Source organism: Aquarana catesbeiana, linkage group LG02 (assembly GCF_042186555.1).
Source record: "Aquarana catesbeiana isolate 2022-GZ linkage group LG02, ASM4218655v1, whole genome shotgun sequence".
In the NCBI taxonomy this organism is placed as follows: Eukaryota; Metazoa; Chordata; class Amphibia; order Anura; family Ranidae; genus Aquarana; species Aquarana catesbeiana.
In genome coordinates this window covers 597855463-597872856 of record NC_133325.1, presented here as the reverse complement: position 1 = coordinate 597872856, position 17394 = coordinate 597855463, and the positions used below count along the sequence as shown (strand labels likewise).

Sequence of the window (17394 nt, the reverse complement as noted above, 5' to 3'; positions counted from 1 at the left end):
TTTTTATAGCACTGGTCCCCAAATAGTGTCACTCAGTGTCAGATTTGTCCATCGCAGTCTCGTTAAAATTGCAGATTGCTGGCATTACCAGTAAAAAAATAAATAAAAGTCCCTAAATCTATCCCGTAGTTTGTAGATGCTGTAACTTTTGCACAAACCAATCAATATACACTTATTGGGGGGGGTTACCAAAAATATGTAGAATACATATTTGCCTAAATAAAGAAATTTAGTTGTTTTTTTTTTTAGATATGTATTATAGTAAAAGTAAAGAGTAAAAAGTAAAAAATATTTTTTTCAAAATGGACCTTTTTTTTTTTTGTTTACAGCGCAAAAAATAAGCGCAGAGGTGATGCAATACCACCAAAAGAAAGCTCTATTTGTGGGGAAAAAAAGGACTTCAATTTTATTTGGGTACAGCGTTGCACGACCACACAGTTGTCAGTTAAAGCAACGCAGTGCCATATCGCAAAAAGTCTGGACACCTAGACCCCCTTCCAGTCCAGGCCATTTTTCAGCTCTCAGCAGTGTTACACTTTGACCATTACTTAATCATGCAACACTGTACCCAAATTAAATTTTTAATTTGCGTCGCATACTAGCCCATTATGAAAGAGTTGCGTTGAAACAAAGCCCTCCAGCGGCGCGCTTTCACCTCCGCAGTGGCTTTCATCTTCACCCAGTCTACCTTCTGTGTTCACGGGCTGCAGCCGCTTGAATGGCCGAGCAGTTATGACATAACTGTTGCGGCGCAGGGCTTTGAAGGAACAGCGCGGCTATGTCGTTCCTTCAGAGTGCATGCGCTGGTGACTTCACTGGCTGCTGCTCCCTGCTCCCTAATATCTCCTAAATGGTGCACGTTTTGGAGATATTCATGTAACCTACAGGTAAGCTTGCTTGTAGGTAAAAATATTTTCTTTACTACCATTTTAACAGTAAACTTAGTTTCTTGGAGTACAGTTCAGCACACAGATCCCTCCCCTCTGATTTTCTGTTCTTCTTATTGCTTGCTACAAAACTGAGGCTAGCGGTGAGTGGGGTAGGGGGTGGAGATAGCAATATAGAGGATGTCCCAGCATCTTTCCTTTTGCCAGGGGTATATACTTGAATGTTATTGTAATTATGATTCCTTTAACATTTGTCAAGGAAGAAAAACTAAAAAAATGTGTTGGAACAATGGTGTTTGAAAGGAAGACAATGTCAGAAGGAAATTTATACAGTACCATGTATTATTTTAAATGTTAGCCATTCTGTCCGTTGGATAAATTCCCTGACAGTGCCCTGTATAAGAAAATGTCTAATAATTACCTGTCCAAGCGATGACTCCGATTTTTTTTTTTTTTTTTTTGACTTGCAGAAATATAGCTTCCACTGGTATGTTGGATAGCGCATGCCCCTGCTGTGCACTGTGGTTCTACCCACCAGCAGCTATATCATTGGAGGGCAGAATTATGTACTATCTAGCAGGTGAAACCATATCACACAGCAGGCAATATGCAATGCAGTACATGGTTGCATACTGTTGGTTGTCAAGGACAGCCATAGCTTTGCAGTGGTGCAAAGACTGCATTTGCTACCCACTGGAATAATACTGATAAGTATTAACAGTTTTTTTTCAGGGTACTTAATTTTTACTGCATTTACCCTAGCATCAGGTTGCTTTCAGCATTGTCAAGTTTCAGAATTTTTGGTGCTATGCAAGTTATGTTAAATGTAATATTGCACTTCTGTATTTAGGATTCACAATGCACTTAAAGGAATACCAGATGACCGAGATGGTTTGTTCGATACCATCCAACGCTCCAAGAACCACTATCAGAAGAGAGCTTATCAGTGCATAAAATGTATGGTGGCTCTCTTTAGCAACTGTTCCGTCGCATACCAAATATTACAGGTAATGTGAAGACTCCTTTTGCAATTTTGTACAAGTGTAAATGTGTGTGTGATCAACAGGCAGGCTTTTTCTTTTCAGTATTTGAACCTAATGGCAGGTATTGTGGGTTGCATTTTTCAAATTGAATCTCTAAAATGCAGTGCTGCAGGAAGGTGCACCTAATCTCACTCAAATGCACTGAGTGGAGTTCTGCACAAGTCTAACCATCTAGATGGCATGTTTGGTACATAGTTTGATACACATAGCCATTTCAAAATATTGCAGTGACTTTTTCTCCTTCTCTCTTTCACCTATAGAGCAATGGTGATTTAAAAAGAAAATGGACGTGGGCAGTGGAATGGTTGGGGGATGAGTTGGAGCGCAGACCTTACACTGGCAATCCTCAATACACATATAACAATTGGTCCCCGCCAGTGCAAAGCAATGAAACTTCAAATGGCTACTTTTTAGAGCGGTCACACAGCGCTAGGATGACTCTTGCAAAGGCTTGTGAGCTGTGCCCAGAAGAGGTAAAAAACTTTATAATAGTGTATAATTTATAGTATCTAAAATTGTAAAATTAATATGTAAAGATGAATACCCTTCAACATAAGGACGATAATACATTGTGTTATAAAAATTAACCTTTTCTTTATCATACATCATGGGACACCGAGTATCTTCCTTTCCATTTGGGTTATGTTGCCACCTCCAGGTGATTGGACACTAAAAAAAAAAAAAACAAACAAAGTCCCCTCCCAGGTCTAACCCCTCCCTATTAGGCAAAGCTTCAGGTTTTTTTTTTTTGTAACAATCTTAGGGGAGGGTCATGTCTGTGCAGTCTCTGCACAAAAGAATAGATTCTCAGAGATTCCATCTGGGATTGGGACTGGCTGTTCAGGGTCCATTACCTATCGCTTTTCAGCGCTCAGAGGAATGGTACCCGGACCCTGCACTGGATACACAGGGGTGAAATGTAAGGTTGCCAGGCAGCACTGAACTTTGTGGGACAGGACCCTGCATAATGATATACTGCCTTGCGGGAAAGGGTGCTGTACGGGTTCCGGGCAGTGATCCCCAGTTAGGGAGCGGAGTCCTTGAATACTCTTGAGCATTGCCTGCCATGATGGGTGAAGATTGGACTCCCCAGGGGGGGGCCTTTGTCAGGAATGGTCAGTGCTCTGGCAGTAACCCTGCTGGTGACCCCTGCCCCAAACTAGGGCAGAAGTGTTGGCCTCAGGAGTGTGTTCTTTAATATTCACAGCAGCCAATCCCCAGACGACTACCTATTGTGACGAAACGCGTACGGTGGGGCCTGTGACACTGACGTCATCGCATTTTCCTCTTCAGAGGTTGATAGTTACAGCGAGCAGAGGAAGCCTGAGGAGACGCCGCTATTTGATCTTTTGTGGTACACTGTGCATAAAGACTTTATCCTGTAAGTGCAATTCGTTTAAGTATATTAAATTCATTTACTTAAATATTACACTATGGGAGCCTATTTTGTTTGTTTTTGAGTGACACAGATCTAGCAGCTCCAGACATCTATACAGGTTTTTGGGAGACCGAATTCCCTGTGCTTGGTGAGACTAGGTGGTCAATTAAGTCAGTAAGGAGACTACATACTCACTTGGGTGTAAAGCAGTCTGGAGGAGGGATTTATCTTCACAACTTTTCCTTGACGTCCTGTTTTTGCACCTGTATGAAAACCTACTGGTTAAACTTTTCATCACATGAATTTTCATTTGGGACTGTGCTCCAGTTTCTCAATTTTAATTCTTGGGACTCTGCCTTAGTTTTTTTTCTCAGACTTTTTTCACCCAATGCATTTGAGAATCTTTATTATTTATATGGTGTTAGGTCATTGTTTATACACTCATGAATATTTTATTTATTATTATTGATTGTATATTATATCTTTCACCGTTTTGAGCACATTATTAATTTATTTCATTAGAGTAAGTTTTTGGTGACCACATAATATATGTCTCTCACCTTATTTGGTTTGTAGTTTTCCAATTTCCCGTATTGGAACTCCACTTTAGTTTTCTATTTTCAGACTCTTTTCACCATTATCTGAATCTTATTAATTTTTCTTTTCCTTTTTCTTAATATTGGGAATATATTTTGCACAAGCGCTGCACTCACATTTTTTCCAATTATTTGAGTTTTGTATTTAAAACTTTTGGTGCTGGCAGCTTTTCGTTTACTTTATTCAGCTTCAGTTTTTCACATCTATTTCTAGCGCAGCATTAACCTTCGGGTTCTTTTTAACCATTTGTTCTTTAATATTGGTTCTAGTACTTCAGTTTTATGTTTTTGTGTAGCTATCTATGCCGCCCTGAGCCTTACATAGCTGTAGCGGAACTTAGGGATGGTCTGGCCCAGTCAGTGCACTGATAATTATTGGCCCAGTGCCATCTTGGCTGTCTTGAACCACTGTTCCCATCAAGGGTCCCTATATACTTGGCAGGCATTGTCTCACCGATTACAGAGAGGAGGGGATGAAGGAGTTGAGGGGTCCCAAATAACGTCTTCCGTTATAGAGGAACCGGGACACAGCCCCCCCCCCCATGTACCCCCTGGGGATCAGTTTGTTCCTTTCAGATCTGAATCCCTCCTCCTCTATCTGCTAATTCTGGTGCACCCTCCTCCAATTCCTATGACAGGGAGCAGTTCTCATCTGCTGTTGCTGGATAAACAGCAGCTTTCTAGAATTCCTACCGGCTTGGACCGCCTTGGTCACAAATTTATTTATATATTTTAGGTACTTATATTGCGCAATCAATTTACGCAGCGCTTTTACATATACATTTTACATTCTGTCCCTGCCCTCAAGCATGGAATCGTTCCTCTTTTCTTCCCCCTTCCCTGCTAACAAAGTAGCAACCAATGGGGGGAAGAGGTAGAGGAAGATAAGATTGTTCCAGTAGAAAGGTTTGTATGAATGTAAAAGCTTTGGATGATGAATTCAGTGCAGTCAAAGTGGCACTGAGATTTCCTAGCATCAGTGGATAGCAAAAATGCTTGCCTAAAGTTTCTGATCTTTCCACCTTACCAAATGGTTTCTATTGTTTCCTGAGGTCTGCCACTTCCAGTTTGTAGCAAAAATTTTTTCTCAGCGATCAACAATTGTCTCTGGGGGAGTGGACTCGTCACAGAGGTGTTCGAGGAACTCTGTCACCAGTGATGCGCCCCAAATTTGGATCTTCTGGCTTCCGGTTTAATCCAAAGCTAAGATAGGTTTATCTCCAGTGCCAAAGATCCTCGAGCATTCAGTGGATGCTCAGGTAACACCATGAGGCCGGTTTTCCCTAATTTTTCCTTTCCACAGCTACAAGCTTCTATCTCGTCGGCTTTGCAGGGTTTGAGTAGAAGGAATTCCAGTAATTCTGATTGGCCTGGCCCAGGAGAACTTAGTACTCTGACATTATGAACATCCAATCTGCCGTCCATCTCTACAGTCTGGCCTAACGGAAAGGGTTGTGAAAATAGGGTCTTAAGAAGACAGGAAAGTCTCTGAGTCATTCCTAGCTTGCTGTACACTTGGATGGCGGCTTAAAGGAAGATTTATCACAGACCTTGGAAATCTTATTTTGCTTGGTGTGAGGCTATGGGATTTCATCCTCTCAAATATGTAGTGGGTCGTATTTTGGCTTCTTTCTGAGACAGATCAGATTTCAGCCTTGACTGTTCTTTTTTTAGAGACTGATTGCTTCCCATACCTTGGTGTGGACCTTTGGGCAGGGCTTTACATGTATTGCTCCACCGCTGAAGACACCTTGGGACCTCAATTTGACACTTCCTTTATTGCAGAAATCAGTTTGAACCCATTCAGGATATTCCTTTAGTGCTTTTGACTCAAGTTATTTTTTGGTTTGCTATTACTTCAACTCACAGAGTTTATGAATTGGCTGCACTTTCCTGAACCATTCTTGGTAATTTGCTGTAAAAAGGTGGTTCTACAGGCCTTGGTCATCATTTTTGCCTCAGGTAGTTTCTTATATCTGAACCAGGACATTATGTTGCCATTTTCTGTCCTAAGTTGCAGATGCAAGGGGACAGTGCTCTTCACATTCTGGATGTGGTTTGGTGCTGGATGTGGTTCTACTGCTAATCGTCGGTCAGAGTTTCTCTTGGTGCTTCCTGAAGGCCCAAGGAACGGTAGCTTCCAAGTCTACCTTTTCTCGATGGACCCATCAGCTTATTTCTTAGGCTTATGGGTTAAAGAGAAAAATTTCCTGTGTTCCCGGCGACTGCTCATTCTGCCTAGAGTGTGCATGTTTCCTGGGCTGCTCGACATCAGGCTACGGTAGCTCAGGTTTATAAAGCTGCTATCTGGTTTACAGTTTATACTTTGTTTTACCAAGTGGATGTTAGAGCTGCTGAGAGTGCTACATTTATTCAACACGTTTGGCAGGCTGCTGTTTGAGAATCCTAACCTGTTTTGGTTTGTGGTTTGAGGTCAGTTGGCTTGTTACCATGTTGCTTCGTCCCCTCATACTGCAGTGCTTTGGGGTATCCCTATACTAATGCATAAAAGGATGCAATATGTCCCGTGATATAAGATAAAGAAAATGGGATAATTGTTTTACTTATAAAATTCTTTGCTCCACGTGTATCCACCCCTCTTCCTTTGTGGTTCATGGCTTGCTACAAAAAATGAAAGCCCTATCTAACCGTGAGAGGTTATACCTGGGAGGGAACTTTTTTTTTTTTTTTTCTTCCTTTGTCCAATCACCTGAAGGTAGCACTATAACCCGGTTGTAATGGATATGAAGATGTTCTGTGTCCCATGAGATACTCCAGAAAAAGGGGTTACATGTAAACCAAAAATCCCATTATTTTACATTTTGGGATTATTTGGCTGCGTTTTTGTTCACCCAATTTTCTTTTATATGTTATGGTTTTATCTTGTTAACTACTGAAATGCTCAAATATCTTTTTAAGAAGCCTAATACATTAAAAAAATACTTGTATTGCTTGGTTAATTAGCTCTGGGACCATTGGCCATTTTTCACAATTTGTCTTAACTTTTTTTTTTGTTTTTTTTTTTTTTTACGGGTTCTTACAACTTAGGCACCTAGAAATTGATGCACTTATTGTAATCTTGTTTGTTCTCAGAAGGGATTCAAAATGTTTTTTGCTGTAGTATCAAAGGAACCATTTTTGACAAAGCAGAAAGTTTTGTATGGCAGGTCTGTGGACCTATATTGATTGTTAAATATCAGAACATTGCAAGGTTCAATATATAGTGCTATGTTGTAACAAAATCCTTTGAAAATAAATGAATCAGAATACATTAAAACCTTGGATTGCGAGCATTATTACTTCCAGAAACCAGCTTGTAACCCAAAGTACTTGTATATCAAAGCGACTTTCTTCATAAGAAATAATGGAAACTCAGATTTGTTCACAACCATTTATTCATAGGTCTTTCAATTTATAGTTCATATAAAAAGATTATAGCAATGTGATAGGTTGTGTAACCATAAAATGTCCATCCACAGGGGGATTAGATGCAAAATCCAGCAGGAGCTACAGAGTATAATAGAGAAGCGCCTTTTTAGCAATATGGTTATATTTAATGAAGGTACAACATTTAGCAACTCACATGGTTGATGATTAACACAGGCACATCTAACTATGCAAGCATCCCGGGTAAAGCTGTCCACATTGATCATACTCCGCATCGCTAGCTCTCACCGATGTCATATAGTGAAAGGAATACACTGAGTGTGAATGGGGGATGAAACAGTCTCTTAACGATGATAATGCAAGTCTTTAATGAGCAGGGAGAGCAGCGGGGGCTGGGGGATCAGGGATCCTTCAAAAATTGGCCATATGTCTGCTCCGTGGAATGGGATCAAAAGTATTCCTTCTTGAGGCGGCTCCCTGTCGCGAGAGATGTAAAGTGTTACTAGCGGTTAGTAGGTAAGTGTCACAGCAACTGATGCAGAGGTAAGATCCATGATGACCAGGAGTTGTGTTACCGGTTTATTCTCCTATCTGAGTTGATCCGTGAGGCTCTGAGCTGCACGTACAGTGGGCGCGTGTGTCTCAGACACACGCCCACTGCATGTGTAGCTTAGAACTTCACAGATCAACTAAGATAGGGGAGGATACCAAGCCGTCTGCTTCCAGCGCAGAGGACTACCGCACTCCATACATCTACAGCCAGTAACAAGACTCCTGGTCATCATGGCTCTTACCTCTCCATCTGTTGCTGTGACCCTTAGCTAGTAACAAACAAATGGCCCCTGCACCCACCTATAACTGGCCTTCACAACATGGAGCACATGGAAGGGCAAACACATAAAAGACAAACAGAACATTCCATAGCTCAACTCGCCAACTAGTCTGCTGACCAACCAAATTAACCTGTCCAATAGTCTACGTTAAAAACAGGGATTTAGATAGCACACATTTGCAAACACATGTGTAAGCTGCAAGGCCTCTTCACAACACCCTGTTTATACTTGCAATCCTAAACGCTACTGAATTTATAAGCGTCTCCAGCCTGAGATGCTCCAAATTGGAGACACTTATAAATTCAGTAGCGTTTAGGACTGCAAGCATACAAAGGGTGCCATGAAGAAGCCTTGCAGCTTACGCATGCGTTTGCAAATGTGTGCTAACTAAACTGTTTTTAATGCAAACTGTTGGACAGGTTAATTCGATTGGTGAGTTGAGCTATGGAATGCTGTGTTTTTGTCTTTTATGACCCTTGCCTACTAACCTTGAGTAACCACGGTTCCCCGTCCCATGACGGTGAGCCGCCTCAAGAAGGAATACTTTTGATCCCACTCCATGGAGCAGGCCAATTTTTGAAGGATCTCTGATCCCGCAGCCCCTACCACTCTCATTACAGACTTCCATTATCATCGTCGAGACTGACACCACAGTAGTTCCCTGTCAATTGCTCTCGCCTGATCCCAAGCCTATACATGCTATTTAAATTTCTCCATGTAGTTATGACCATTAATGGCTTTATACATGCAGATTGAGACTGGACCCTGGTATGTTTGTGCATAGTGGCAACGTTGTCCTTTTTAATGTTTTTATTGTACTTGTAGCCTGCTGACCATTTGTTTAATTTTTGATACCAATAAAGAATTTTTGCAACTTTAGGAGGGGATTGCTGATTGCCCTATTCCCTCCCCTATAGAACTCCTCGGGTTCTTCTCCCCCCTTTTCCTTTGACTATATTCATGTGTGTTCGGGGGTGTAAGAAAAATGCGCCACCTGTATGGTGAGTCGGTACCTCCCATTATACTGGGCTGCGCACTCACCCAGTACATAGGTCCTATGAGACAGTCTGGAGTTCCCTTTTTTCTTGGTCTCACCACTGTCATCCTGCAATCCTAACCGGGAAGACTACTCTGCAGTATTGTGATCTGAAAGGGAGGCTTGAAACGCTCGTGGAGCGCAGTCTGGAAGAAATTACATTGATGGCGGTGCAGAGGATGGTCTATGTGGACAGCTTTACCCCGAATGCCTGCATACTTAGATGGTTCTGTTTTAATCATCAGCCATCTGAGTTGCTTAATGCTGTACCTTCATTAAATTGAACCATATTGCTACACTTGGTGGTGCCTTTCCTCTTTTTTTTTTTTTTAACTCAGTTGTGACTTGACTCTACTTGTATATCAAGATATCACTTGTATATCAAGTCAAAATGTATTTAAACATGTTGCTTGTCTTGCAAAACACTCTCAAACCAAGGTTTTACTGTATGGTGTGTGGTGCTCAGTTTTGTTGATTATTTTAAAAATTAAATGTAGTAGTTGAATGCTTTCTTTTTATTTTGAGCTATGATCCTGTTAGTCGTATTTTGATGAAAATCTATGTTTTTATAAGCACTGTTTTTATGTAGCTGTACTAAATCAACTAATTTTTTACTAATAACATTTATGTTCACAAGCTTACAATTGTGTAATAATGCTTAAAAAATAGCTTTTTAAAGCAAACCGTTTTTAACCTGCATTCACCATGAACATTGTCCATGGTGCAAAAGTTGCGGTTTTTAAAAGAATTAAGTATCATTTTTTTTGTGTATAAGATATTAAAGATGACTTAAAGTACAACTAAGCACTAAACTTTTTTGGTAGTTTTGGATAGAGTGAAGAGGGATTTTGAACCCCTGGCAATTTTTGCTTGGAAATATATAATAAGTGTTGTGCTGTCATAAATGGATCATCTATATGAGAACCAATGAAGTGAATATATCAACCGTGAACATATATAAATGATCAAAAAAATTGAGTCCCGTGTTGCAAAGTCTCTAAATGGAAAACTGCATCAAAATAGAACAGAGTGACCAAAACTTGTATAATTGAATTCCTCTTCACAATCACTGCTGTGCGCACCCAAACATGTGACACCGGTTTTGCTTACTAGAATGTTGGCCCAAAAAATAAGAGGTCTATCAATGCTTGCAAGAGAAAAAACCCAATGATGGATGGACAAATTCATAAGGCTCCAATCACACCGCCTGTTTAAGCGGTAGTAAACTCCCGTATTTCATTTTTATCTACAGGTAAGCTTGTAATAAACCTTACCTGTAGGTAAAATTATTATCTCCTAAAGGTACACCGCTTAGGAGATATTTCAGTGAGCAGCAGTCGGTGACATCACCGGCGCATGAGCTCTATAAGGAGCGGCATACCAATGTCGTTCCTTCAGAGCACTGTGCCGTGGCCATGACTCCTTTGCACATGGGTCAGATTGATGTAATTGTGGCTCGGCCATTCAAGCAACCGCTGCCTGTGAACCTGGAAGGAAGATCAGGTAAAGATAGAAGCCTCTGCAGCAGTGACAGCGCGCCGCTGGAGGGCATCGTTTCAAGGTATCAAAGTGTTTTTCATAATGATGCATACTAGCACATTATGCCTTTACCTTGCAAGGGGAAATCTTCTTTTTTTTTTTTTAATTGGATGAATGGTCTTATGCCTCCACTCCCGCAGCCTGCCGTTTGGATAGATGAATGGGTGTATGTCTCCACTAACGCTGTCTGCCACTTGGAACCGCCCTCCACAGCAGACTAAATCAAGACAATCCCTCTGACATTGCCAAAATACGATATGAAAGAGGAAGGGAGAACACTCATAGTGTAACAGTAAAAACACATCTATTGGTGACAGTGTAACACTTTTTATATATTCCTGTGTTTTTTACTATTTTTGTGTGGGTAGTAGTATGTGCAGCTGTTTTTTCATTTTGTGATTTTGTTTTAAAACGCTAACTTGAGCACCTTCTAGGACAGGATTTTGATAGTTGTTGTTTCTGTCTGTGCCCCTTAGGGAGATTCACACTTTTTTTTGTCCTTTTTATAGTTTCTTTGAAAGTAAGAAAATCCCACGTTTTGGGTTGTCCCCATAAAAGTAATAGAGGGTAAATCTTCCAATGGGGATACTAGTTCTGGTAAATTGGGAAGGGATTCCCTTAATTTGCAGGGATTTCCTCTCAATTCCTGTTTAGCTATGGGACAGGAAGTAAAGGGAAATCTCTGAAATACTTTAAATTGTAGAAGCTGTGCCCAAAAAGACAGGCAGAGGCCAAGGGACAAGTCATTCGTGTTTCTTTAGCCAATCTTCCCTGTTAAGGACTTACCATACCTTGTTCACCACTGTTTCTGTTTGGGGACAGCCATCTTAATAGAGGAGCAGGATTTTGTTCCAGCATGTCAGAGTTGCTCCCTAATGACTGGTGGAGTAGTAATCAAGAGAGCAGGAGAGGTTCACAAAGAACAGATCAGCTGAATGAATTAACAGGAAAGGTTCATAAAGATAAAATCAACAAAATGGATGAAGCAGAAGCTGCAAGAAGTATGCAGTGCTGATTCCTCTTCACGCAGCATAGTAGTGACATCACCAAATCTCACTCTAAATCTTGTGAGACTAGCAGGTGGAGGCACAGTGCTTTAGATGATCTAAAACAGTAGATATACAGCTATAAAGCTTGTAGGCACAGGCGCCCTCACGTACCAGAAAGTTCCCTGTTCTTTTTCTTTAGGAACTCAAGACTGTTTTATTTTTCTGGGTCCAACGTTTTTTTAATTTAACAACGCAAGTTTTCATTTTAAGCCTAACTCCAGGAAAATGTAAAACTATCCTTTGCAGTGGGGCTATGCTCTCACTGCAAGGGTTAATAGCTCAGTTGTGTCTAGGGGATAGTAGTTAGTTTTACAGACTTACTTGCCTGGTCCTCTGCTCCCCCAGGGTCCCTGGTCCTCATCACGTCTAATGTCAGGACTCTAGACATTTGGAGTGTCAGGGAGGAGAAGCTGCAGGGATCATTGTGGGAATAGGAGCAATTAAGTATCATTGCGTCAACACCCCACCCCACCCCCCACCCCCCCAAACCAAAACAAGTAACTAAGCCTTGTAGTGCAAGCACATCCCCACTGCAAAGGATAATGTTTTAGTTGCCATGAGTTGGACATTAACATTTCCTTGTAACATGGCAATTTTTCCCTTATTTGAGTTCAGGTAAATTTTAAGAATACAGCAGCTGACCTTGGGACACCAAACTAGATATAAATTGTCCAACAAACTTTGATTTGTTTTAGTTCAAGGGTAGATCAACTTTGAAAGGTGCAATTCTACCCGAATAACATGAGAGATCAAAGATCAACGGGGTCTGGGAATTTTTTTACATTTTTTTCCAAAGTATTAACTAGCCTGGCCCCGATAAAAATTAGGACAGCATGAACAAAACTTGGAAAATATAATAAAACAAAGCAATATAGACTTGGCCGACCTTAAAAATCAGCTTCAGTGAGAAAATAGGAGTTCACTATTTCTTCCATGTTTGGAGAGTAGTTGGTCGTCTAATGTAGGAGTCCCATCATAAAGGCAGAACTCCTACTGCACATCACTAGTTTCAGGCCAGGCTGGCCCCCATTCTGGTCTGACTGTCTGCTCTGATTTCTACCCCAACTGGCTGTGCTGAGTTCTGTCCAGTGTAAGTAATATGTAGGGCAGTGTACTGGGTTCAGTAGTATGTAGGGGTGAGTATAGGGGACAGTAGTTTGTAGGGCAGCGAAAAAGGGTGTCTGCCATTTGTAGGGCAGATTTAGGGGGCAGCAGGACGGGAGATTAACAGGACAGATGGAAACCTTGCTTGACCCCTGTCCTCTGGCCTAAGAATCGGGATCAGTAGGGTGGAGATTTTTGCTCATATGTAGAGCAGGAAAGTGATTGTGAAATGCGGTTTACCAGTCCTCCTCTGCTGTCCATCCCATGTATAGTCACTTACAAGCGGACTGGAGAGAGGGGGTTGTTGGATCCATGCTAAACGCTGGGCATGTCACTTCCCTGTGTGCTCTGCAGGTTTGGGAGGAACCATTCAGATGGCGGGTTGGCAAGGCAGGGACAATGCCAACCCTGGTCTAATTGGATTTTTTTCAGTTGATCACATTCAGCACAAATCATAGTTCACACCCCAGTGCAGTGCCTTGTGAAACTATTCACCCCTCTTGGTGTCTTTCCCATTTTGTTGGATTACAACCTGGAAATAAAATGTTTTTGGGGGCTTTGTAAAATGTGATGTACACCCCCGTGACTTTGATTTTTTTTTTTTTTTTTTTTTTTTTTTTTTTTTTTTTTTACTGTGACACAAACAATAATTAGGGCAACAACAATAAAAAAAAAAAAAATCTTGCATGTGCATAAGTATTCAACTCCCACATCCCTTTCCATAGTCAGTACTATGTAGAAGTCACCATTTGCTGCAATTATAACCGCAGGTCTCCTGGGGTAAGCCTCTATTAACGTGACACATCTAGCCACTGAGATTTTTGCCTTTTTTTGTTTTTTTCAAGAATAAAAACTGTATCACACCTTCGATGGGTTGCGTTGGTGTACAGCAATCTAAGTCATGCTACAGATTCCCAATAGTATCGAGAACTTGGCTTTGACTAGGCCATTACAAGACATTTTACTGTAAATGTTTTCCTTTTTTACCACTCAAGTATAGCTTTAGCAGCTTGTTTAGGGTCATGGGAAAAAGAACAGCAACAGGCGCCTCTTAGAGTGTAATATTTAATGACAAATGTCATTATATGTGAGTGCTTTTAATGCCAATTTGTCATTAAATATTACAATCTAACTAAGAGGCACCTGTTGCTGTTCTTTTTCTCTTTACATATTGGAGTGGCTTCACCTCCCCTTACAAGGCTGCCCTACAAATAGACTGTACATCTCTCACAAGGAGCTTTAAATTGCTCAAAGGACTATTTTGATGATTTGCATTGTGTTTTTTTATTTATATTGAGACCTGGCGCTGCTATCTGTTGTCATATTTGTTTCGGGTCATGGTCCTGCTGGAAGGTGAACCCCCTTCCCAGTCTCAAATCTCTGCCTGACTGAAACAGGTTTCCTACAAGTATACCCCTATATTTAGTACCATCCACCTTTCCTTCAATCATTACTAGTTTTTTAGTCCCTGCTTATGAAAAGCATCCTTGAGGATCATTCTGCCACCACTGTGCTTCACTTTGGGGATGGTGTTCTTATGGTAATGGAGAGTGTTGGGTTTGTGTCACACAGCATTTCCCATTATGGCTAAAAAATTCAGGTTTATTCCTATCTGACCAGAGAATCTTACTTGTGGTGTGGGGGAAAGGGCAATGGCTTTTTTCTGGCCACTCTTCCATAAAGCCCCCCGCTCTGTGGTGTATGACTTAAAATGATCCTATGGACAAATCCTTCCATCTTCGCTGCAGATTTTTGTAGCTCCCAAAGTCTTCTCTTTAATATTTTTTTTCATCTCTGATTAATACCTTTCTTGCTGGGTCTGTGAGTATTGGTGGGCTGGGTCTGTGAGTATTGGTGGGCTACCGTGACTTGTCAGGTTTGCCGTGGTTCCATATTGTTTTCATAATGGATTTAATTGCACTCCATGGGATATTCAAAGTTTGAGAATTTTTTTTTTTTTTTAAACCCAACCCTGATCTATACTTCTCCATCTGCTCTGACCTGTTTGGAGAGCTCTTTGGTCTTCACGTTGCTTGCTTACTTGGGAGTCCTTCAGAACAGGTGTATAGTATTTATACGGACATCATGTGGCAGCTCATGTGACATTTTGATTACACACATGTAAAGCCTATGTTAACATCTAATTATATGACTTCAGAACTTTATTGGTTTAACCACATATTATGTAAGGGTTTCATAGCAGAGGGGGTGAATACTTATACGCACTCAAGTTTTCTTTGTTTTTTTTTTTTTTTTTGGTTTTTTAAGTCCTAATTTTTGTTTGTCACAATAAAATACATTTTACACCTTCAAAGTTGTAGGCATGTGTACATCTCATGGTATAAAATCCATTTAAACTCCATGTTCCATTTTAATTCCAGGCAACACAACAGGAAAAACACTGGGGTCGGGAGGGGATCCTGTATATGCCCATAGCATCTAAACATGTCCAGTTGCCCATCTTGATGCACCTAAACACCAGTGCCCAACTAAGCATTTGTTGTTGTATAAAGAATTCATATTTATTCTTGTATAAAGAAAAGGGTAGTAAGATCACAGTGAAAGAGACCCTGCTTGTGTTAATTATTTTGGGGAGATGGGGACAGTATCCTTCACAAAGTTTTCTAAACTCTAAAATTTACATGAATGCCCCCCCCCCCCCCCAATTCCTTAGATAATTCAGTTGCCCAGTATTTGCCTGACTGAAAGACATGTTTTTTTTTACCAGAACCTGTGTAAAGGGAAGGGGTAGGAAGATAGGTGTGCAGGGGAGACCATGGCAGTTCTATTTATCTTTGGGAAAGAGTAGCCTTCTATACTGTAACATAGATATTACCCATCCCTCATTGATTAGCCGGAAATTATTGTCCTGACTGCTAGCCATGAGCTTATCACTTGATCCAGCAAAAATGCCGATCAGGTTACTATCAATCCATGTTACTGGGCAGCTTTACTTGTGTTCACCCACAAGCATTACATTGGTCTGAAGTCTGGGGTATCATTGCAGACAGAAGGTGTGTTTAGGTTTTCTTTTTATTTTGATCTTTAGAAAATGCTTTTAAAGTGTCATCATATGATTAGAAATGGCTGGGGCAGAAATAGTGTGTGAGCTATAGAGGTTCTAATTCTTTAACAGATATGGAGATTTTCTTCTGGCAATCTTGAGATGCATCTGAATTACTAAACCTGCATGTGACAAAATTCGACTTTTGCAAACTTTATAGGAGCCAGATGACCCAGATGCCCCTGAGGAACATGAATCCTCCCCACCTGAAGATGCCCCATTGTATCCCCATTCACCTGGTTCTCAGTATCAGCAGGTATAACATGGTTTTTTGTGTACATATTTTCTTGTAATTTCATTATATTTTACTCCCTTAAAGGCCAAGTTCACCTCCAATTAAAAAAAAAAAAAAAAAAAAAGTGCACATATTTTTGCAGGGCAGGAGAATGTGCATTTATTCTTTTTTCACAGGAGCCTGCAAAGCATTGCACCCTCAATCAGTGGATCGTGGGTGCAATGTCGGGATCCTGCAGACACTTCCTCCAGCTTTCTGCCCATACCACAGTATGGGCTTTCAGTTAGAAAGCTAGAGCAAGTGTCGATAACTGAATACGCCGATTACCACGCTGCCATGTTGGCGGACAGGACTTTTATTTTGTTTATTCATTCACAGGTCTGTGTGACAGCAGCTGCTCTGAAATGTGGAAAGCAGATGCTTAGAAACAGGTTATACACTAAATATGGGTGTAACTTGTAACATGTGCCTAAAGGTGAACTTAGCCTTTAATGAACAGGTTAAGAATCGGATCCACTGAGGTTTTGCTAAGATTTTTAAATATTTCGCAAAACTGTAGTGGTCATTCATATCAGTTTAAAAATCCCTTTTATAGCCATCTTCTTTTGTGTTTAATTTTATAATCTACCAGCAATTAACCAGTGTAGCATTTTACAGTGCAGAGAAAAAAAAACTAAGCATCAAATGCCAGTGTCCTGGAATAATTTTTGCTCTAAAGTTCCATAATGTGCAGTAATAATCTGCAACCTACCATAATTCAGCTTTAAGCAGTTTACTTTAGTCAAGCTATTAAGATATTTGTTAAAGAATAAGGTTGAGTGCATTTTGGTCTTTCAATTGTATGCTATTGGTGCTCATGATTAACATTTGCTCTGAGCTTTTCATTAATGTTTACAGTGTGTGAAAAGCATTCTGTATTATGCTCTAGCTGCAGCCAATTGACTGTCCCTAACCTCTACTAAGGTGTTAAAATAGAAAAATCAAACCTTTAAGCTTTCATAATAGTAAAAGCATTTACCTGCTTTTCAATCTTGCAAATGTATGTGATTGTGCTATGGTTTTGGCATACTGTTTAATCAACAATCCTAACTGTGTGAAGATAATCATGATATTGTGAAAAAAACAACTCAGTGCTGCTCTTGAACATTATGTTGCATAAATTAGGGTTTTGGAACCATTTACAGATAGTATCGAACTATGCAGTTGCTCATTCAAAGAGAGTTCAGATTTTTAGCTTTATTTG

The 17394-nt window shown here is 40.5% G+C and overlaps 1 protein-coding gene across 4 annotated transcripts in view; it reads left to right on the top strand.

Annotated features, from left to right (window-relative positions):
* The window catches only part of USP9X (ubiquitin specific peptidase 9 X-linked), a 365419-nt gene that overhangs the window by 339682 nt on the left and 8343 nt on the right, over window positions 1-17394 (top strand). For 3 of the 4 annotated variants that reach the window (XM_073616319.1, XM_073616322.1, XM_073616320.1), the window contains 3 exons: window positions 1738-1894; window positions 2191-2403; window positions 16077-16172. In XM_073616319.1, coding sequence (XP_073472420.1) covers window positions 1738-1894; window positions 2191-2403; window positions 16077-16172 — 466 coding nt within the window. The remainder of the gene's footprint in view (window positions 1-1737; window positions 1895-2190; window positions 2404-16076; window positions 16173-17394) is intronic. The other variant, XM_073616321.1, reaches the window with a different exon arrangement.